Source organism: Bos javanicus, chromosome 4, assembly GCF_032452875.1.
Source record: "Bos javanicus breed banteng chromosome 4, ARS-OSU_banteng_1.0, whole genome shotgun sequence".
Lineage (NCBI taxonomy): Eukaryota > Metazoa > Chordata > Mammalia > Artiodactyla > Bovidae > Bos > Bos javanicus.
Genome location: NC_083871.1, coordinates 25161120 through 25184952, shown reverse-complemented (window position 1 = coordinate 25184952; position 23833 = coordinate 25161120). Strand labels below are relative to the sequence as shown.

At 35.5% G+C, this 23833-nt stretch overlaps 1 protein-coding gene across 9 annotated transcripts in view; it reads left to right on the top strand.

The window, feature by feature from the left end:
• CRPPA (CDP-L-ribitol pyrophosphorylase A) overlaps positions 1-23833 on the top strand; it is a 454696-nt gene that overhangs the window by 323285 nt on the left and 107578 nt on the right. For 4 of the 9 annotated variants that reach the window (XR_009735806.1, XR_009735807.1, XR_009735808.1 and 1 more), the window contains exon 10: positions 2496-2512. The exons of the other annotated variants lie outside the window; for them this stretch is intronic. Coding sequence is in view for 1 of the 4 variants with exons in the window: in XM_061413612.1 (XP_061269596.1) it covers positions 2496-2512 (17 nt within the window). In the remaining 3 variants the exon portion in view is untranslated. The remainder of the gene's footprint in view (positions 1-2495; positions 2513-23833) is intronic. 9 annotated transcript variants of the gene reach the window in all.

Genomic DNA, 23833 nt, shown 5'->3' with positions numbered 1-23833 from the left:
GTGTTATTTTTCTCAGCTGCAGAACTCTTAAGATAAATTTGTATTGTTTTAATCCACTAAATTTGTGCTAATTTGTTATGGCAGCAAATAGGCAACTAATGTGTAAGAACTTAATAGTGGTAAGGATCACTTACAGGTTATTGTTAGAAGCTTGAAAGAAAGTATTATATATTAATGACATAAGAAGTTACAAACAGATGTGAAAAATGTTAAAATTTAATCTCATAAATTTATTTATTTTTAAAATTAATTTGTATTGATTGTAGTATAGTGGCTCAGTGGTAAAGAATCCTCCTGCCAATGCAGGAGGCTCAGGTTTGATCCCTTGGTTGGGAAGATCCCTTGGAAAGGAAATGGCAACTCACTCCAGTATTCTTGCCTTGAAAATCCCATGGACAGAGGAACCTGACAGGCTATAGTCCATGGGGTTGCAAAGACTCAGACATGACTTAGTAGTTAAATATCAACAACAACATAGTTGATTTACAATGTTGTGTTAGTTTCTACTATACAGCAAAGTGAATCAGTTACACATATATATCTCCTCTTTTTTTTTATTTCCTTCTCATTTAGATCACCACAGAGCACTGAATTAACCTCATAAGTTTAAATCATGATCTTTTTGTTTAGAATAGATGCAAGTACATAATATTAAATAAAAACCTTTGTGTACTAAACATTTTTTAAATTCTTGCAGATTAAGTAACAATGTTAAACAAAAATGAAGTAAGTTTGTCATGTAACTTAAGGAGTATAAAAGGGAGATGTGCTGTGTGTGCTTAGTTGCTATCATGTCCGACTCTTTGTGACCACATGGACTGTAGTCTGCCAGGCTCCTCTGTGCTTGGGGATGCTCCAGACAAGAATACTGGAGTGGGTTGCCATGCCCTCCTCCAGGGGATCTTCCCAACCCAGGGATTGAAACCAGGTCTCCTGCACTGCAAGTGGATTCTTTACCATCTGAGCCACCAGGGAAGCCCAAAAGGGAGATATGAAAAGTGTGAAAGTGAAAGTCGCTCAGTTGTGTCCAACTCTCTGCGACCCCATGGACTATACAGTCCATAGAATTCTCCAGGCCAGAATACTGGAGTGGATAGTCTATCCCTTCTCCAACAGATCTTCCCTTCCTAGGAATCGAACCGGGGTCTCCTGCACTGCAGGTGGATTCTTTACCAACTGAGCTATGAGGGAGGCCCGTAAGGGAGATATATGTATTTTTAAATATGGTAACAAGATTATAAATATGCCACTACCTAGATTAATTAGATATTAACAGTATAATAAAGTACCTTGAATCTGGTGGGTCATGTCCTGTAGATCATGATCTTGGTGAAGAGATATTCCATATCCTTTGTATATTCTTCAGATTCCTAAAATTCATAATGAAGTCTGTGTTTCTGTGTGTGTCTGTCTGTGTATGTAGGGTATGTGTTTTAACAAAATATGCATTATTTTCTCTGGTTTGAAGTTCCCAGGAAGATTTTTTGTTGTTGTTGGGGCTGGGTTTCTTACATAAGATAATGAATGACTATATATATATTTTATGATTTAATATGAAACATTTGCAAACTGCATTTTGACTCTTAAAGCAAATGTGCAGTTAATAATTTCTCAGGCATTTTACTTCTCTTTGAAAGATGCTATTTTTGCCTTCCTCTGTCGTGTGGCTAACTACCACACAAACTTCTTGTCTCTACCAAGAGAATTTTAAGTCTTGATATCACAGAAAGTTCCTGGGATATCAAAACTTCATTTGGCACATGCTTTAATAACTTTGACTGCTTCCCCATTTAGACTTAACTTACAAAAGATATTTTCAAATAGCTTAATATCGCAAAGTTTGAGAGTAAGTCAGCTGTACCATGACTGTTTTACAGTGTAGAAGAGTATGCCATATTTGGCATAGACATTAGTTTCTCCAGCTTGTGGGTGGTATTCTCCTTGAGATCAGAAATTGTCTTGGTTAATAAAACCACGTTGCTAGATTGAAACTGAACAAATCTATCGGTCAATCTCACTATTGGCTTCTTGCATTATGTTTTTGAATTTAAATTTTCTTATCACCAGTTGGATCCTTATCTGCTCTGCCTTCTTCTCTGATTGTTGTGAAGCTCACATGAAGTACTGTCTTGAAACTCATGTGAAATAACCTAAGGCATTGATTCCCAATAGTGTTTTCTCCACCTCACTTCCCCTAAAAGGGAATTACTTCATGATCAAATTGATTTGCGCAATGATAGTACTGTATTCCACTTGGGGAGACTCACAATTTATATTGGCTTATAAAAGATTCTGGGTAGGTAAAGTTAGGTTAATTCATTATTTCCCATGTTTTGTTGACCATGACTCCCTTTTATCACAGAATATACTATATACATCATGGAATGTTATTTGGAAAAATGTCTTCAGACATAAATTTACAGATGTACTGAGGCCTTATGAGGATAAAATTTCCAATTAAACCCTTTATTTTCTTCTTTACATTTTGCAGGTAGAGAACAACAGAGGTTTGGTAAGATTTTTATTATATTTGGAGGGATTTAGGAAGAATTCTCAGCATCTTTAGTTTTATAAGTTTATTTTTTATTTAATTATTATCATTATTGTTATGATTACTACTATTATGTGCCATTTGATTCTAACTAGCCTGTTTCCAAAGTACTCATGGTAGCTCTAGTAAAAATTGTGCATGCTCTCATTTATTTTGAACACATACTAATGACTCGACAGAACTATGTTTGTGTCCAAAATCATACTATAATAGGAACATTTAGATGAGGTTCAAAAGTTCTGCCCATTTTACTCAGTTATGTATAATAGATGGTGATTGAATATTGTGACATTTATCTATAGAACAAATTGTATGTAAAGTTTATATACTATATGAGACTGTAAATCAGCTACATGAATCAACTTGCCCTTGATTGCAAATTTTTCCGTAGTTACCTTGCTCAAGGGCCATTAGTTCCATTTAGATAGTATTGGCCAGCAGGTTGAAACCTTGTTTTTGTATGCCACACTGCTTAGTCTTCATGCTTTATCTTTCTTTTTTTTTTTTTAATAAAAGTTTATTTATTTTTAATTGGAGGATAATTGCTTTACAATGTTTCATTGGTTTCTGTGATACATCAACATGAATCCGTCGTAGGTATACATATGTCTCTTCCCTCTTGAACCTCCCTGCCAACTCCCACCCCTCCATGCTTTATGATATTTCCACGATGTAGCATTCCTTCCAGTGTTATAGATAAGGAATCTGAACTGTTGTATTCTCCCGTCACTGCTACTTTTTAGGGGAGCCACAGTTCTTCCAGTTACCTGAATCCAAAAATCACTTCTAATTATTCTCCATGTTCCAGATAAAGCCAGTAACTAAACGCTCTGAATTCTGACTCTACTGGTGTTTCGCACTTTCTTTCTTCACTGTTGCTGTGATCATTATAAGGCAGGAGCTGGGGTAGTTTCCTAGGTCATTCCCCTACTATGTCTTTTCTAAAAATTGTCTGCATACCACAGCTAAAATATCTGACCATATCTGATTCTATTGCTCATACCATTGGCACAATGCTACCATTAAGTGAGCGACTGATACATTAGTGCTTTGCATGTGACTAGGGAAACTATAGGTAGTCATCCGTCTGTCAGAGAGAAGTACACTCTATTTGTAATACTTCACCTAGAATTAAATGTTCAGTGTTTGATGTTACATATCCAGTGACCTATGTGTAGGTCTTTTCAGGTAGCCATGACCTTGTTTCTGGGCTTCCCTGGTGGCTCGGATGATAAGGAATCCACCTACAATGCAGGAGACCTGAGTTCGATCCCTGGATTGAAAAGATCCCCTGGAGGAGGACATGGCAACCCACTCCAGCATTCTTGCCTGGAGAATCCCCTTGGACAGAAGAGCCTGGCGGGCTACAGTCCCTGGGGTCACAAAGAGGCAGACACTGCTGAGCGGCTAAGCACAGCACAGACCTTATTTCACGGAGAAATACTTACCATCCTTCTTACCTCTTCCTTAAATGGATCTCATAAAAACCCTCAGATTTTTGTGCTACATGTTTTTGGTCTCATTTTTCTACAGTATTTGGTCTCAAAATAAGAGAAGTTTTTAATCCTCTGGATGTCTTAGCATAAAAGCTTTCCTGAATAGTGGCAATTTTCAGGTTTTTAATACCTAGAAGCATACATTTCAGCCACTTTTACTTTCAAGTGCTTCACTCCTGGAGAGGAAATTTGTCTCTAGATGAGTTTGTTTTGTTTGTGCTGTTTTATTTCTAAGATGGGATGATAGTGGTGGTAATGATCATGATTTAGACTTTGTACACCGCTTGCCATATGCCATGCACTATTCTCAGTGCTCTGTACACATTAACAGAGCCAGTTACAAGATGAAGATTATTTAAAAAATTTTCCCAACATTGTTTTTTTCCCATCATTTTTTATAGGAGATCGAACTAAAGTGTAGAACTGCCAAGCCTACCCAGTTACAAATATTTACCACAATTATTTTCTTGATGTATTTCAGGCATTTAGTATTCATCTTTAAATCAGTTTGGTGAAATCTTATTACAATCATTGTTTGAGCATGAAGAAACCAAATTATAGGTGAGCTAGGGTTGAAATCGGAGAAAGCAATGGCACCCCACTCCAGTACTCTTGCCTGGAAAATCCCAAGGACAGAGGAGCCTGGTGGGCTGTGGTCCATGGGGTCGCTAAGAGTCAGACACGACTGAGTGACTTCACTTTCACTTTTCACTTTCATGTATTGGAGAAGGAAATGGCAACCCACTCCAGTGTTCTTTCCTGGAGAATCCCAGGGACGGGGGAGCCTGTTGGGCTGCCGTCTGTGGGGTCGCACAGAGTCGGACACGACTGAAGCAACTTAGCAGCAGCAGCAGCAGCAGCGGCAGGGTTAAAATTCATTCCTCTTTGGCGATTTTATAACCCATTAACATGCTAAAATCTAAAAGTGCTTGAAACCTCATTAGAATTTAACACACAATGGAATTTTGAATTATACATTATTCTTAAGAGGAGATTTATTACACCTTTGTATTTATAACATCAGATTAGATCAGATCAGTCACTCAGTCGTGTCCGACTCTTTGCGACCCCATGAATTGCAGCACGCCAGGCCTCCCTGTCCATCACCAACTCCCGGAGTTCACTCAGACTCACGTCCATCGAGTCAGTGATGCCATCCAGCCATGTCATCCTCTGTCATCCCCTTCTCCTCTTGCCCCCAATCCCTCTCAGCATCAGAGTCTTTTCCAATGAGTCACCTCTTCACATGAGGTGGCCAAAGTACTGGAGTTTCAGCTTTAGCATCATTCCTTCCAAAGAAATCCCAGGGCTGATCTCCTTCAGAATGGACTGGCTTGATCTCCTGGCAGTCCAAGGGACTCTCAAGAGTCTTCTCCAACATGTTGCATTTTGAGTAGCCTAGGAAGGAAGCCAAAGAAATTTAAAATATCAGTGTGTGAATACAAACCTAGGAAAACTCTTCTCATGGATTTTGCTTTTCTTTAAGAAATGGGATTATTTTGTAAGAATGGTTTATCTAAGACTAAATCAACAGTTTTATCATTATTCGTATTTAAATTTACATATCAATGTTTAAAGTCTTTCTTTTCCTATACAGTGTGTTTAATAAAATATAGAACATTATTCTTGACATTAAAGACTTTTCCATCTTAAGTATAGTGAAAGTGTCGGTTGCTCAGTCACGTCCAACTCTTTGTAACCCCATGGAGTGTAGTCCGCCAGGCTCCTCTGTCCATGAGATTTCCCAGGCAAGAATACTGGAGTGGGTTGCCTTTCCCTTCTCCAGGGGATCTTCCACACCCAGGGATTGAACCTGCTTTGGAGGCAGATTCTTTACCGTCTGAGCCACCAGGGTCTCCTGTATTTAATGTAGAACCCAGTTGATAGGTGCATGCATACTTTGCACTCAGTGGAAGATCCAGGCTTGCCTATTTTACTTACACAGTTGCTTCCCTGGGGGTTTTCTTATCAGGCATTTTCAGATGCAGTGCAATAAATAATCTTCCTAACACTGTGATAATTACTAGCCTGGAAAAGATAAGAATTATACTGAAAGGTAGAATACATATGATGCTTTTTTATTTTGCCCTTTAAAGTGAAGTGTTTTAATATTTATATTTACATAGCTTACTTTAATCTCTTGTGTTTAATATTTTAGATTTGTTAGTCTTTGTAGGTTACTATATCGAAAGTTCCATACAGCTGTTGGCTCATTTAGTCTATTTTCTTAACTAATTTACATAAATTAGAAAAGAAAATATAGAGAAGTTTGTTTCTTAGTATTTTGCATAAAATTCAGATGTCAAGTCTTGATTAAATATTTAATAAAATGTATAATTAAAGCCTAGGTATCAAAATATTCTTTATAAATTGTTTTCTTAGAAAAGATGAAAGATGATATAGGGGTTTTATGGGTACTTAATGCTGCCATTGTAGCACAAAATAGCCATAGACAAAGAACAAATGAATGAAACGGCCACGTTCCAATGACATATTAACTGCAAAACAAGAGGTAGCCTTGATTTGCTCTGAGGGCCGTAGTCTGCTGACCCCTAGTGTAAGATTCCAGCTGAAGTGGAAAGAGGAGATGGTGGAACTAACTGACCAAGCGAGGAGGACCAACTAAGCAAAGGTTTGGAATTGAAGATTCGTTGGCCAGTCTTAGGTGTTAATAACCAAAATGTGCTTTGGTTCCATTTCCTTGTGAAATACTTTACACCTGTCTTTAGTGCCTAAGCTATACTAGGTACTAAAATACTAGCTGTTTAAAAAAACGAATGAATGAACAGTTCTCAGGAGCTATTAACTGCTTAACATTCCAAATATGAAGACATTTTAGTTGTTAAAAATGGCAGAAGTTTATAATAAATGCATATTTTATTATAAAAATTTATAATGTGATTATTGAAACATATACAGGAAATGCTGGGAAATATAAAACCTCATTAATGTTTCCCTATGAATTAGAAAAGGCTGTTCTTATAAGATTGAGATAAAAGTTTTATATAAGGTTGTGGTTTACATTCTACAGAAAAATTTGACAGGTCCCTTCTGGAACTTTTGTGGGTAGCAAGTGGGCCAGAGAAGTTTCAGTTCTGTCCTCCTAACCTGGCTCTTAACTGAGGCGATTTAGGTTGTAAGTTTATTTTTTATGTCTCTGCATAATAATTTATATGAATAAAGGAAATAAGATAATGCTTCTTAAAAACCAGTCATATGATAGTAAATTAATGAATGACATAAATATGGTACATGCATTTTAATTATTTTGCTCTAACCTGTGTAGTGTTCCTTTGGGTATACTTTATTAAGAGCATTAACTCTACTTGACTTTTTTTTAATCAAAGAATTTTAATAATGGCAAAATAGTAGTAAACTTTAAGCTAATTATGTCTGGGGGGAAGTACAGTTGACCAGACTATATAAGTCTGGTAGCCATGGCACTTCTCTGTATTTTGGAGCATACTTTCTGCTCTGGAAAAACACAGCAACTATATATGGTTAGTCTTAGAATTCCAAAATAGAAAATTATGCCTGTATCTAGGTTGGGAATATTTAATTATGTTAACTCTTAAACTATTGCACATAGCAAGTTTCTGTCTGGGTAATACAAGAGGTAACAACTTGTATTCCTTCCTTCCTTTATGGATCAGTTTTTGTTAAGTGCCTACTATATGCCAGGCACCATGGATCTAAGGACAAGTGTAGTCTAAGTGCAAGAGAAAGAAAAAGTATCTGATTTTGGTATCACCTTTGTATTTTAAATCACTTTAGTATTAATAGTTGCTTAGGGAAAAAAAACATGATATAAAGTAGTATTTATTTTTAAACTTTTTTCCACGGTAGTATAAAGAGAATCAGTGATAAAACATATATGAGCATTAACTTCATAAAATGTTGTATTTGATCAGGGCTTTCTTAGAACTCTCATTTGCACTTTAGAAAACTTCTGGCTGTAGATGAGACAGGTTCAGCAGTAGACAAGTTAGGATTTGTTGTCTCTCTTCTAGGATAAGAATTGGAGAAGCTAAATGAGATGCCAAAGGTCACAATGTTTTCACATCCCAGATCTTCACCTAGATTGTCAGTTCCTCCTCCTTATATTCTTTCTAATACTTTACATTGACTCTTCCTCAGTTAATGACCTGACAACTTTCTCATATGAAGGAAGTCGCTCAGAAAGAGAGTAAATAGGTCCCTTAAATTTTTTAGTAGCTTCTTTAACTACTATGATTCTTACTCTATACCATTCAAATAAAACATCATTTTAAGGAAGACCCTCTATTTTTAAAAATGATTTCACAATATTTAGACACTTTTATCACTAGAAAAGTGTATTGAAAGTGAAAGTGAAGTCGCTCAGTCATGTCCAACTTTTTGCGACCCCGTGGACTGTAGGCTCCTCAGTCTATGGGATTCTCCAGGCAAGAATACTGGAGTGGGTTGCCATTTCCTTCTCCAGGGGAATTTCCTGACCCAGAGATCGAACCCAGGTCTCCCGCATTGCAGGCAGACGCTTTAACCTCTGAGCCACCAGGGACTGTGTATAAATCCCTGGGAAAAGTATATTAAGGTCATCAAATTATATTTTTTCCCTTGTGTTTATGTTTTGGAGCTTGTGTAAGATTGCAGTTATAATGAGTTTTCACACCTCAGTGATATAAGATAAAACATGAAACACAGTTTAATACAGGTAACTGTGGACTTGGGGTATAATCTGGATAACTTCTGATGATCGCTTAAAAACTCTTGAATGATTCTAAACCATTCTTGGTTAATAGTTTTTGAAGGTACTGAAAACGTATTATTTAATATTTCTTGGGCTATACTCAAGGGTAGTTTTAACTTTTTCCACTCACCCCAAAATATAGTACCTTTGTCAGTTCTGCTCTTGAATAGCCAAATCCTTTTCTTCAGAAATTTTAGGTATTTTAGCTTGCAGGTGATTTGTCTTACCTGAAAGATTATTGTGAGGGAGAGGAGGTAAACTGCAGATATTCTCTAGAAATAGTGATCTTGTTTTCACATAAACATCTTCAGCTATAAGCAGTACATTTAGAGAAATACGTCAGATATATATGAACAGTTGGCAGCTCATGTTCTATTAACGTTGCATATTTTTATAGCATATTGGTTTTACTGTTGTTTTAAATTTACATATTTTTTTCCACTTCAAAAATAAATAAAGCTTATGTTGTGAAACATTGTTTCCTACAGGATAGTTTCCTGAAGTTTTAATAAAGCATTGCTAGTTTATTCAGCACTCAGTGCTCATTTTTTATGCAAGATTATAATTGCAGATGTGCAGTTTACAATTCATCATGCATTGTTTGTATACTTCATACAATATGGTGATGAAAAAGCAAAGATCATAGTTGTCTTTAAATTTTGCTTAGCATTATTCATTAGATTTACTGTCCAGTTGTTTTTCTGTTTTCTCAAGCATTTTCTGAAATGCTTATAGGAAATAATAGAATCAAATATTTTAGTGAAAAACGCAAATATAGTGTCAGTTGAAGTTAGAAAGTTAAACCTCTTGTTGGAATAAGATTTAAATCTTAAATCTTGTTGGATTTAAATCTTGTTGGAAAATTTAAATATTATATAGTGTTTTTAATCATATTCTAATAACATGAGATTGTGTTTAGCTGTTTCTAAATTTCAACTCTCCTTTGGTATTTATCCATTACACTCCTTGTTGTTCTTTTAGTTGCTCAATTGTGTCCAACTCTTTTGTGCCCCAAGGACTGTACCCTGCCAGGCTCCTCTATCCACGGGGATTCTCCACACAAGAATACTGGAGTCGGTTGCCATGTCCTTCACCAGGGGATCTTCCCCACTCAGATACAGAACCCAAGTTTCCTGCTTTGGGAGACAGGTTCTTTACCACTGAGCAATCAGGGAAGCCCTTTCCACTCCTTAACCACATAAAAAAGGTTCAGTACAGGTCACTAGAGTTGAATTTCAGTTCTCTTTTTTCCAAAGTAGTGTCTTGTATGTTGGAGAGTGTTTTGCCTATGTTCTCCTCTAAGATTTTTATAGTTTCTGGTCTTATGTTTAGATCTTTAATACATTTTGAGTTTATTTTTGTGTATGGTGTTAGAAAGTGTTCTAGTTTCATTCTTTTACAAGTGGTTGACCAGTTTTCCCAGCACCACTTGTTAAAGAGATCGTCTTTTCTCCACTGTATATTCTTGCCTCCTTTGTCAAAGATAAGGTTTCCATAGGTGCGTGGGTTTATCTCTGGGCTTTCTATTTTGTTCCATTGATCTATATTTCTGTCTTTATGCCAGTACCATACTGTCTTGATGACTGTGGCTTTGTAGTAGAGCCTGAAGTCAGGCACGTTGATTCCTCCAGTTCCATTCTTCTTTCTCAAGATTGCTTTGGCTATTTGAGGTTTTTTGTATTTCCATACAAATTGTGAAATTATTTGTTCTAGCTCTGTGAAGAATACCGTTGGTAGATTGATAGGGATTGCATTGAATCTATAGATTGCTTTGTGTAGTATACTCATTTTCACTATATTGATTCTTCCGACCCATGAACGTGGTATATTTCTCCATCTATTAGTGTCCTCTTTGATGTCTTTCATCAGTGTTTTATAGTTTTCTATATACATCACAGCAGGATCCTCTATGACCCACCTCCCAGAATATTGGAAATAAAAGAAAAAATAAACAAATGGGATCTAATTAAAATTAAAAGCTTCTGCACAACAAAAGAAACTATAAGCAAGGTGAAAAGACAGCCTTCAGAATGGGAGAAAATAATAGCAAATGAAGCAACTGACAGACAACTAATCTCAAAAATATACAAGCAACTCCTGCAGCTCAATTCCAGAAAAATAAATGACCCAATCAAAAAATGGGCCAAAGAACTAAATAGACATTTCTCCAAAGAAGACATACAGATGGCTAACAAACACATGAAAAGATGCTCAACATCACTCATTATCAGAGAAATGCAAATCAAAACCACAATGAGGTACCATTTCACACCAGTCAGAATGGCTGCGATCCAAAAGTCTACAAGCAATAAATGCTGGAGAGGGTGTGGAGAAAAGGGAACCCTCTTACACTGTTGGTGGGAATGCAAACTAGTACAGCCTCTATGGAGAACAGTGTGGAGATACCTTAAAAAACTGGAAATAGAACTGCCATATGACCCAGCAATCCCACTGCTGGGCATACACACTGAGGAAACCAGAAGGGAAAGAGACACGTGTACCCCAATGTTCATCTCAGCACTGTTTATAATAGGCAGGACATGGAAGCAACCTAGATGTCCATCAGCAGATGAATGGATAAGAAAGCTGTGGTACATATACACAATGGAGTATTACTAAGCCATTAAAAAGACTACATTTGAATCAGTTCTAATGAGGTGGATGAAACTGGAGCCTATTATACAGAGTGAAGTAAGCCAGAAAGAAAAACACCAATACAGTATACTAACGCATATATATGGAATTTAGAAAGATGGTAATGACAACCCTGTATGCAAGACAGCAAAAGAGACACTGATGTATAGAACAGTCTCTTGGACTCTGTGGGAGAGGGAGTGGGGGGATGATTTGGGAGAATGGCATTAAAACATGTATAATATCATATAAGAAATGAATCGCCAGCCCAGGTTCGATGCAGGATACAGGAAGCTTGGGGCTGGTGCACTGGGATGACCCAGAGGGATGGTATGGGGAGGGAGGTGGGTGGGGGTTCAGGATGGGGAACACGTGTACACCCATGGTGGATGCATGTTGATGTATGGCAAAACCAATACAATATTGTAAAGTAAAAAAAAATAAAATAAAAGTGTATATACTATAAAAAATAAATAAATAAAGTAGTGCCTTAATCAGGTTTTCTGTAATATAGTGTTTCAAGAAATTATCTTAGTGAATTCAAACTTGGCCCCAATTATAGAGATCAGAGCTCTCAGGCATAGGGAATACTTTTATAGTAAGAATTGCTTTTACAGATTGTGATTTTAAAATATTATATATGCATACATATATATTAAAGTATATATGATGTATAGATACTTCATATATAATATATACATATTTTTGTAATATATATGTGTGTATCAAATATATGGAACATCAGCACTTCACAGAGAAGAGTTCATGGAAGAAAGGAGGTATCCATTATAGATGGAGGTAGAGTGAGGTGTGGTTAATGAGAAGATTTATCATCTATAAAGATTTACACATATATGTATATATATGTATCTTTATATAATATGTTATGTATTAATACTATAATTAAAATTAATATATAGTCTATAAAATATTAATGCAATTATACTATTATATTTTATATGCAGTAATAATATGATACTATTGGTTATGCATATAATTCACCATCCTATCTCATTCCATTGTAATAAACAATGGATAGCTCTTTTCTTCTGTGAAATCTATGTGCAGTGCTGGTGTTCCATGTATTTGATGCAATAGAGACAGCTCTAAAAGACACCATAGAAATAAAAGTGTCTCCAAAGTGAAACTATGAGTTTCCTTAAGAATAAATACCATATGTTTCTCCATAATCATTTGCATTAACTGCTTTTATAACTCTATTTCAGGTTCTACTTATTTGAAGTCAGTCTCATTGGTCACCGAGTCCTTAAATTCAGAAAGAATAGAATATGGAATCATAGGAAAAAATGTTATTTTTGAAATTCAGATAGAACTAGATTTAATACACAGGACCATCACTTATTTGCTCTGTTAACTTTCATGAGATCCTTAATTTTTCTCATCTGTAAAGATAAAATAATATTCATATCATATGGTTATTAAGTGACTAAATTAATTTAAAACACTTGGTAAAAGGGCATTCAAGAAATCTTCATTCAGGTCCATAATTGTCTTAAAAGGCTTCTTATATTTTTAAAATATCATTTCTAACTTATAGTAAAATATTTAATACTTAATTTTATACATATGTGGTCCAGGTGAATTATGAATTTCATTTGCCATACAATCTACTTTTCCAAGTATCACACAACTAACTACATTTTTTGTCTAAGAAGGTAGAATTGAAAAGCTATTGAGAAGTAGGTCCAGTAGCATGAAATTTGGAAGACAAAAAGGAGCCGATTGAAAATACAATATTGTAAAGTAAAAAAAAAAAAAATTTAATAATAAAATAAAAAAAAGAAATCAGCCTGCTTCTCAACTTTTGTTCTGGGAGGAAGATGTGAATACTTCTGACAAGGACATGAGAAGGAAAATGGTACATAAATACATTATAAAGGGTGCTGTAAGAGTTTTCATGCTTCAGAGGTAAACAGATAATCATTTCCATATACTAGTTAAAAATAGTATGGAAATAGTTTTTCATGGGAGATTAACAACTGCAGTCATAAATGTTTGCGGTTGCTCATATGGAGGAGGCTTTGTTAGACGAATGTATTGACAGGGCAAGCAGTAGTCACTCATTTGTGTGAGCTGTTGCTTTCAAAATTCAAAATCCTGCGCAGGGTGGCTCTGATTTCAGATAATGTTGCCTATGTTGGTGGAATTATCATTTCTCTTTTTATTTTTGAATTATTTATGAGCAAGAATTTTTCTAATGGAAGAAATCATCTCCCTGGCCTTGTTTATTATCAAAGTATAATGTTCCTGTACAGTTGCTTAGGTGTTCATAACAAGCTTGTGGATCCCAAAAGGGATGGAAGAATTATTTCTGGTGGTCTTTGAATATGTAATTGGTGCCAGTTGAGAAAGCAAAATTCCAAATAAGTTGAAAGAGCTTTCACAAATAACACAACGTAATTGCAAGGCATGAAGCTCAATATATAGTTTATATAATAGTCTTACCTAACCACAAAGTATTCAAGGACCTGTCCAACAAGGGTCTTCACAGAGGTATAGATTAACCTTCTGCTGGACACTGTACTTGTTTTAATTTATTAAAACCTTCTGGCTGTGCATTTGAAATTATGCCTGTTGAAAACATACAGCTTTTCTGTTTCGTTGTGAGCATTACCAAAAGCACCTAATAATAACGATAAAATCATGATCATCAAAAGGCAGAAAATTCTTCATCTTTGCGAAGATATATTGAAATAAAGTGGTTTTGAGATCTAGGCCAAGGACACCTTGTGGAATTTATTTACTCTTTTTAATAGTGTATTGAGGAAATACAATGTAAAAATTCAGACTTTGAAAACAGTATATAAGTGAACTGCAAAATCCCTCTTTACTTCTCAGAAAAGTTTGATACAGTGTTCACTTAAATATGGAATGTCTCATGGTAGCTTTGCTTTATGGTTAGATTTAATTTTGTGCATCATTTTAGGAACATTTCTGATATTTTGACAAGAGGTAAATTTGTATCTGATCTAGCTGAAATTCAGTCATAATTTACTAAAGCAAGTTTAGGAATGACCGGATTGCCTGTATTTTCAGACCATTTCTATATCATTTACTTCTATTTTCATTTTTATCTGTCAACAGTTCAGAAAAGGTTTTTATAGTTAATTATTCTCTGTATGGCAAGCCACTCCAGTGTTCTTGCCTGGAGAATCCCAGGGCCGGGGGAGCCTGGTGGGCTGCCGTCTATGGGGTCGCACAGAGTTGGACACGACTGAAGTGACTTAGCATAGCATAGCATTCTCTGTAGACTTAGGTTTCATATGAAGAGATCATCTACCCAATATCTCTCTTTCCACTCTTTCACTCACCTCATTAAAATATAAATTCTCTAATTTCCATTTTTGAGTATTATTTTTCCATTATAGAAACTAGAAGTTTGAATCAATAAGTGAATTCTGTATATGTTTTCTTCATTATGTATGTAAGACCCATATAGGTCTTGGCTGCACCACTTGAGTCAAGGTCCCTCTCACTTTATATCTAAAGATAATTGCTCTCTCTACCTCTCATCCAGTGGTATTCAACCAGAGGGAATTTTGCCCCCAGGGGACATTTGGCAATATCTGGAGACAGGTGGAGTTGTTACAACTGAGGATGTGGTCCTATGGGCATGTAGTAAGTACAGGCCATTGATAATGATGAACATCAGATAAAGCGCAGGACATCACACCCGCATAACAATTTATCAGTCCAAAGTGACAGTAATGCTTAGATTAAGAAATGCTGCTCTAAGCCCTTTCCATCATTCTTGCTCCAGATGGTTCTTTTCAAAGTAGTTCTCTCATTGAATAAATCACCTGAGGAGTCATTGTCCATGGGTATTGTCTTGAGTATATGATTTAAATTTTCGACCTCGGTTTCAAACTTGTACAACTAATAATATCCCAACCCAGGGCTTTTGTTAGTTGTGATGGTGTCTTCCATAGAATAGAGCATGGATTTTAGGCCCTCGGGGTCCTCACAGCATTTTCCTTTCTTTGGTTCTGGGGAATTGTATTCTCTGTACTTCTAAACTCCCAGCTCAAGTCCTAGAAGGCTTGGTTGACTTTTATGAGACAGTTGGTCCAATGAGCACGCATCATTATCTGTATGTTACTTATAACCATTTATTTCCTCCTATCTACTACTATCTTTGGTTTAAAAAGGTTGTTTCCATCACTGAAATCCATTTTACAAAAATTATTTAATATGGAGTGGATGGACTTTTATATAAAACAGATGAAACCAAAGTTTCATTTACTTGATCAGAATGAAACACTTCAGTTTCCTTGATTTTCTGCTTATTTCCAAGCAAACTTTGAGCTGTGTATCTAAGAATATTAAGGTGTTAACTTCTGTCTTATTCTTTAAATTTTTGATATATATATTTCATCATAAAAATCTTTAGAGAGTATACATTTTTTATAACAGAAACTACCTGTTAATAGATTTCTATATACCTCCTGGTTTTCTGTGTAGCACTTTGTGTATACACAATAGATATTTAGTTAATGTGTAAATGGCCATGTCATAAAAAGTAGTACTAGAAACAAAGTAAGCAGAAGACAGAATCCTACCTAGGCAGGTTTGTAGAGTATAAGGGCTAAATAAATACATAGGTAAATATATATGGCTTTTCACTGAAAATTCACTAAAATGAACTATGTTGTTGTTTAATTACTAAGTCACGTCCGGCTCTTCGTGACCTCATGAACTGTAGCACACCAGCATTCCTCGTCCTTCACTATCTCTCAGAGTTTGCTCAAACTCAGGTCCATTGAGTCAGCCATGCCGTTGAGCCATCTCATCTTCTGCTGCCCTCTTTTCCTTTTGCCTTCAATCTTTCCCACATCAGGGTCTTTTACAGTAAGTCGGCCAAAGTATTGGACCTTCAGCTTCAGCATCAGTCCTTCCGATGAATATTCAGGGTTGATTTCCTTTAGGATTGATTTGTTTGATCTTGCAGTCCAAGGAACTCTCAAGTCTTCTCCAGGACCACAGTCTGAAAGCATCAATTCTTCGATACTTAGCCTTCCTTATGGTCCAACTTCACATTCATACATGACTACTGGAAAAACTATAGTTTTGGCTGTATGGACCTTTGTCAGCAAAGTGATGTCTTTGCTTTTCAATACGATGTCTAGGTTTGTCTAAAAGAACTAAAAACAGGGAATATACTCCATTCTGAAAGTTGGGAACCTCCTCACCTTTAAACTTCAAACTCATAGGAATACCTTCCTGATATTATCCCATTTCAACCTGATTTTTTAAAAAATAGGATATAGAATTTGTTACTTAGTTCCCATAAATTAATCCTCAGCAGTATACAAAAGGAAGAAAGTTTCCGGGGAACTTCCCAGTTATTGCAATTTGGTAGAGTAAGGGCTGGGTTCACTGTTAGGAAGTTGACCCTAGCACTTTGGAAATCCATTCCTCAATTTACTAATGGGCTGTGTAGAACAGAAGGAAGAATTTACCGTTATGATTTTTTTTATTGTTTAATTTTTTTATGAGGATTAAATAAAACATGCAAGACAGAGTCTCCTAAGTGCCCATCTCCTCCCTTCAGAAACCCAATTTTATCTTGAGTAAGAAAGTTATGACCAACCTAGATAGCATATTAAAAAGCAGAGATATTACTTTGCCAACAAAGTCTATCTAGTCAAGGCTATGGTTTTTCCAGTGGTCATGTATGGATGTGAGAGTTGGATTTTGAAGAAAGCTGAGCACCGAAGAATTGATGCTTTTGAACTGTGGTGTTGGAGAAGACTCTTGAGAGTCCCTTGGACTGCAAGGAGATCCAACCAGTCCATCCTAAAGGAGATCAGTCCTGGGTGTTTATTGGAAGGACTGATGCTAAAGCTGAAACTTTGGCCACCTCATGTGAAGAGTTGACTCATTGGAAAAGACCCTGATGCTGGGAGGGATTGGGGGCAGGAGGAGAAGGGGATGACAGAGGATGAGATGGCTGGATGGCATCACCTACTCGATGGACATGAGTTTGGGTGAACTCTGGTAGTTGGTGATGAATAGGGAGGCCTGGCGTGCTGCAGTTCATGGGGTCACAAAGAGTTGGACACGCCTGAGCAACTGAACTGAACTGAATAACGTCATTTCCTAACTAACCATACAGCAGAGATGGTTGGGATGGTCTCTGAGGCATAACTAAAGATTTTCTGGAAACTTTATTTAAAAGAGCCCTTTTCCCTCTCCCTCTCTCTCTCTCATGTTTTTTCTTGATTGCAAAATATCCCAATATGCACTACTAATGAAAAATAATGAATTCTTTCCTTTCAAAACAGATTATCTATTTCCAATGACCAAAATATTGTGGCTAATATTTTAACATTATCATAACTCCACTGTTATATTCTTATCACACAAAATGTCTGTCAAGAATTTGATTAGAGTAACTGATTTTCTAAGGTGTGTTATAAGCTTGCTATGGATAGAATCTGAGATGATCTGAGGTAGAATGTAAATACTTACTTTTTAAAAGCTCAATATTTATTTGACTGCATTCACATTCTTGTCCCAGATCTTACATCTTACATGAAACTAGGTCATCAATCTGGAAAGAATGGGTCCTGAGAGTTGGAATATTGATATATCAGAGATTCAGAATGACTGAAATGCTCAAACAGAAACACTCTGTATGTATTAGTTGCTCAGTTGTGTCCAGCGCTTCGTGATCCCATGGACTGTAGCCTGGTAGGCTCCTCTGTCCATGGAATTTTCCAAGCAAGAATACTGGAGTGGGTTGCTGTTTCCTTCTCCAGTGGATCTGCCCTACCCAGGGATCAAACCCAGGTCTCCCACAATACAGGCAGATTCTTTACCATCTGAGCCACTAGAGAAGCCATGGAATTCCCATCTGATCTTTTACCGTCTGATCTGATTGTTTACCCCAAAAATAATGAGTTTGGTAGTACTAACTAAAATTAGATGGATTGCTAAAACTTTGAATCCTTTCCTTTTATGCCTTCTCTCTTATGGCTTAGCTACCATAATTAAAGCAATATATACTAATGTTTCTTGTTTATAAGTATACTGTAAGCCTGAGAATAATTTGCACATTATACATTTAGTCATGAAGTAAAAATAATTATTTTCTGATGCCTTTAAATTGCTCACCCCTCTCCTTATATCTTTCTCCTTTCTTCTCTTTCACTAATCATATTTCTAACCATAATAACTTACTGTTACGCTGACCAATATGAAGAATAAAAGGTAAATCCCATTAGAAGCCAAATAACATAGAGTTTCAGCTGTTAGGCTGTGGGTTCATTTATTTGATTGTTGCTTAACAAGATGTTATCCTCATCTGTTACAAAGGCTGTCTAATATCTTTAGGCTACCAATTTTACTCAATTTTTCATGATTGTTCTGTAAAATCAAATAAAATAGAGTCAGAAGAAATAGAATGGGGTCTATTAATTCACCATTAATTCATTTTTATACAGTTTCATCACATGCTTTTATGTTATGATTTTTATTTTGAGAAGATACTCAAAAGTTCTTAGATGAGTAACGGGTAAACCTTAACCATCCTGTCAAAATCACACTTTATATTCTAATATACTTAGATGTTAAAAAGATGGGACTAAGGTAAGTTTTATTCATTGGCTGCTGAGCATGACTTTATGATCATTATTCAAATTTATTTAAAAGTAATTTAAAAATTCATGCATTTATAGTGATGAATTGTGTTGATTTTGATCAGTTAACTTATTTTATATAAAAACTTAAAAAATTTTTCTATGACTATCACGCTCTGTTGAAAATGTAACAAATTTGGCCTTTTCTTAATTCTGTCCATTACAGAATCCTACTAAGGTAGTATATTATTTGCTTCTAATTTTCCCTTGTCCCTTCCAAGTTGGAATCTGGCCTGAGTTCTTCCTTTCGTTACTGTCTTTCTCCTGTTTTCTTTCTGTCACTAAAAACTCCCATGTTTTATGTTCTGGCCTAAATCTGGCATTCTTGCCAAGTTATTCCTTTGACTTTATTTGTCTTCTGGTTTCTCTTTATATTGAAAAACCTTTTTTTTTCTGATTACCATCTATGTGCAAGTCACAGGTTAGCTCTAACTCAGGTTAGTAGGCTTTTCATTTAAACACACTTTTGATCCCCCTAACTATGGATTTGCTTTCTTAAAGTTCTACATTTCACTTTGGGAAAATAAAGGGAAATGATGACCTTAGTCGCTGATATTGTTTAGAGAGGTTGAGATGAATTTTTACATACATAAAAGAATAGTTCCCTATTATTTTCCCATAAAGCACCTAAGAATAGCAAAACGGATTTAGTTGTAGTTGAAGAATAGAATTGCTTCAAATATTGCATAAGTTTATTATCCCTTTAACTGAAATCTTAAACTAACTTTTGACACTTGATTGTTTTTACCAGTCAATAACATAAATCCAAATTAAGAAAATTAGTAACATTAGCTATAAAACTACTGGATGAGTAATGTTTAACATTTAGTAGATTTTTGTTATTTATTCTTTTTGAACATCCTACACATGCAGAGTCAATTTAATTATTCTGAGTTTCAATTGAATTTTTGTCATTGATTAGTCTGTTTTAATTTGGAAATGTCAGTGCTTTATCTAGCAGTGTTCAAGAGTAAATTATGACCATTTTATGGAATTTCATCTTTACTATTAGTGATTTTTTCCTTTATTACATTCACAATTGATTATTGTCAATGTTTTGGGAGCTATCAAATTTTATAAAGTGGAATACTTTAAAATATTAAATTTTCTAACTAGTTACTGCTATTATGTAGGAAAACTCACATTGTTTTATGGATTGATCTTGTACCTGGTTACTTGCTACAGGCTATTAACAGTTCTTTTATATTTTCAAATGATTACTTTTTATGTTTAAAAGGCAAGATGGATTGTCTTACTTTCTAACATTTAATTACTTCATGTTTCTTTTTTTGTTATATTGATTAAGAAACCCAATACAGTGATGCATTTTAGTAGTGATGCAGTTTATCCTGTGCTTCCTCTAAGAGAAATTCTTAATATGATGAAACAGTGTTTCTTCTTCCCACTTTTTCCCCCCTTTTTGTATTCTTACTCAGGGATAGGTTTGAATAGTACTAAATGCCTTTTGGCATCTAATTAAAAATTCCTATTGTGTTTTTCATTTAATTTCATAACATGTTACATCAAAATAGATTCTCACATGATGAAAGCAAACTTGAAATCCTAATATAAAGAATTTTTTTCCAGTGTATTATGATAGAACATTGTATCCATATTTTCACAACTTTTAATTAACACAGTATTGTTCCCACGTACTATTACTGTATAAATGTCATTTACTTCTGATAGTTTGTTTTCCTTATAGAGGACTCCCTTTCTTTTTAGAACTTCTTGCCAACTACAGCATGGTCATTTCTCTGGATCAAGTGTCCACATGATTTCTTTAGGCTGTGAATAACCATCTTTATTGCCAGTTCTTTAATGTAGATGGGGATTGAGGAGACAGGCCATCCTGCCCACTCCTTGGAATATAGTTAGTGAAGAGTTACCCCCAGAGATTGGCCCAAGATCTTTTTCTGCTCCTGGAATTTATTCATCTTCGGCTGAAATCAATCCCACATTGTCATCTGCAGAGCCCTACCTTGTGTGTACTGGGATCTTTGGTTTTAGTTTCCAGTCTAATTCCATCTTTTCCTGTTTCTCAGAAATTCTCCAAAATGTCTAGTCTCTTCATGGCATTCTTTATTTTCCAGTATCACCATTATATGTATTTGTGTGTACACATGTGCACTGCCAGAGCGCACTTAACCCCACCATCACTACCAGGACACCTTTGCAGAGATTTAAAATGAGGGGGCATGTGCTGTCAGGTTACCAGCTTGATCCCACTTCTCAGTGATTTATTAAAATGAAAAATCCTTATTAAATAGAGCTTTGTTCTTCTGTTACATTCTTAAGTCATCATCCATTAGACAGGTTACTTCATGCAATTAAAAAATAATCAGTCGATTTCATTTAAAATGTACTTAGAACTTATAACAACATTCCATTTTGAGGGGTAGGGTTGGGGAGGATGGTCTTCAGAGTCCACAGTGATAATTCTCATTATTCATAATCCTATACTTGAAATCACATCCTTCCCTGGCTGTTATCTTTCTCACATTATCTTCAAATTTGTGGTAATTACACTTTTATTGATTCACTAGGTTTATTTTTAATGAGCTTCTGAATTATTCTATTGGGTTACATGAAATAGATCAGCTATTTTCAGATGAATTGACATAACATCAATGGCCCAGAGTAAAGGGTGATGACTATTCTTGATACTGTCTTACTAGTAGCAAAAAATAAATTTAATAGTTACTATATTTAAAGTAACAAAACTCTATTCTGTGTTTATTTAGTTTTAAAAGATCATGTTTTAGTTTCAAAAACTGGAACTACTTTTCTTTTGTGGCTTCCAAGGCAATGGCACCCACTCCAGTACTCTTGCCTGGAAAATCCCATGGATGGAAGGGCCTGGTAGGCTATAGTCCATGGGGTCTTGAAGAGTCAGACACGACTGAGCGACTTCACTTTCACTTTTTACTTTCATGCATTGGAGAAGGAAATGGCAACCCACTCCAGTGTTCTTGCCTGGAGAATCCCAGGGGCGGGGGAGCCTGGTGGGCTGCTGTCTATGGGGTCGCACAGAGTTGGACACGACTGCGCGACTTAGCAGCAGCAGCAGCAGCAGCAGCTCCCTGTTCCACAATGAAAATATGAGATTGTGTTTTAAATGCCATTTCAGATATTCGCTTTCTGAGTGGCTCTTAAAAAAAAGATGATTAGCAGTTTTCTTATTGAAGTGTGTTAAACAAGAGTGTTTAAGTGTTTCTTGTTTAAGTCAAATTTATTCACAATTTTTTGGTTTTTATTAGTAAAAATGTCAAATTTTTGGTGCCAGAGTAAACCTTTTACATATTCGTCCCTCAATTTGTCAAGCTTTTTTTTCTAAAATGGAGAGAGCTGTACGTAGTTAAAAAAAAAAAAAAAGCCCACAAATTCTATATTCCTTTAAAATTCCCACCCCATGGATTTTTGTAGTTGAATATGGATAGGGATATCTTCCCATGTCTCTTAAGCATCATACAGCTTGGCATACGATCCATATTTTAGAGTTCATCATTATCATCCCATGGTACCTATGGCCTAGCATGTCGGGCAGTCCTCCGCTAAGACCTATAAAACAGTTATTTTTAAAACATATTCTTGGCTTCTTGTGATTGATGTGAAAGTGGATGTTTCTGGACAGAGCCCTAGGTACTGAGGATTCTGTCATATTTCTCTACAAACAAGTCATTCCTTATGAGTCTAACTAGTTTGCCTTCGGACTTATCTGAAATTTGAATCAACTCAAATATAGCTCATCTATAGTCAATATTCCTCTTCTATAACTTGGTTTGTTGATGTTTTATACACCCTAGGAATTAGCAACATAGCAAATGGCAGGAAATGGCCATTAATTATTTTGCTTAGAAGGGTGGACAAATAAGTACTGAGAAGCTTACTGTCATTTCTTAGAGTGTTTAAATGTCAAGCATATTAAAATATAGCATTAACCTATATGCAATCTTCTCATAAATCTCTTTTTTTGGATTAATAAACCTATTATAAACAAACAGACTAATGTTATGAGATATTGAAAACTCTACACTATTGGGGAAGGACTGACCTACACATAGTACAATATATAAAATAGATGGTAATAAGGACCTACTTACAGGACAGAGAAGATATATTCAAGATATTATTGAATATACTGCAAGATATATTTAATATCTTGTAGTAATCTATAATGGAAAAGAATCTGAAAAATATATATATACACATATATATGTTTAATCATTTTGCTGTATACCTGAAACCAGCACAACATTGTACATTAACTGTATTTCAGCTTTTTTAATGATTAAATATTTTAAATGAGAAACAAAAATTGCAATGTACCTAGTCAAAACCAAGGGACTCTTTTTTACTCTTTGATTAAACAAATCTGTTTTGTTTCTCTCATAAAATATCCACTTTATCCCTTCTAAACATCACCGACTTAATGGATATGAGTTTGAGCAAGCTCCGGGAGTTAGTGCTGGACAGGGAAGCCTGGCATGCTTCAGTCCATGGGGTCGCAGAGTCGGATACAACTGAGTGACTGAACTGAGCTGAACTGAAACAGCACATTACTAGTTAAAAGCAAAAAGATAATATGCTATAAATGAATATACAAGAAATTGTTACCTCAGAATGAACATAATGATTGTAAATCAGGATGTCCCCTCAGTATTGAATATCAAGATCATGAACATGATGAACAAGGCTTCTTCCCTAATAATTAGAAAAACCTCCCCAAGCTCTCCTTTCTTGAAGACTTATTGTAAAACTG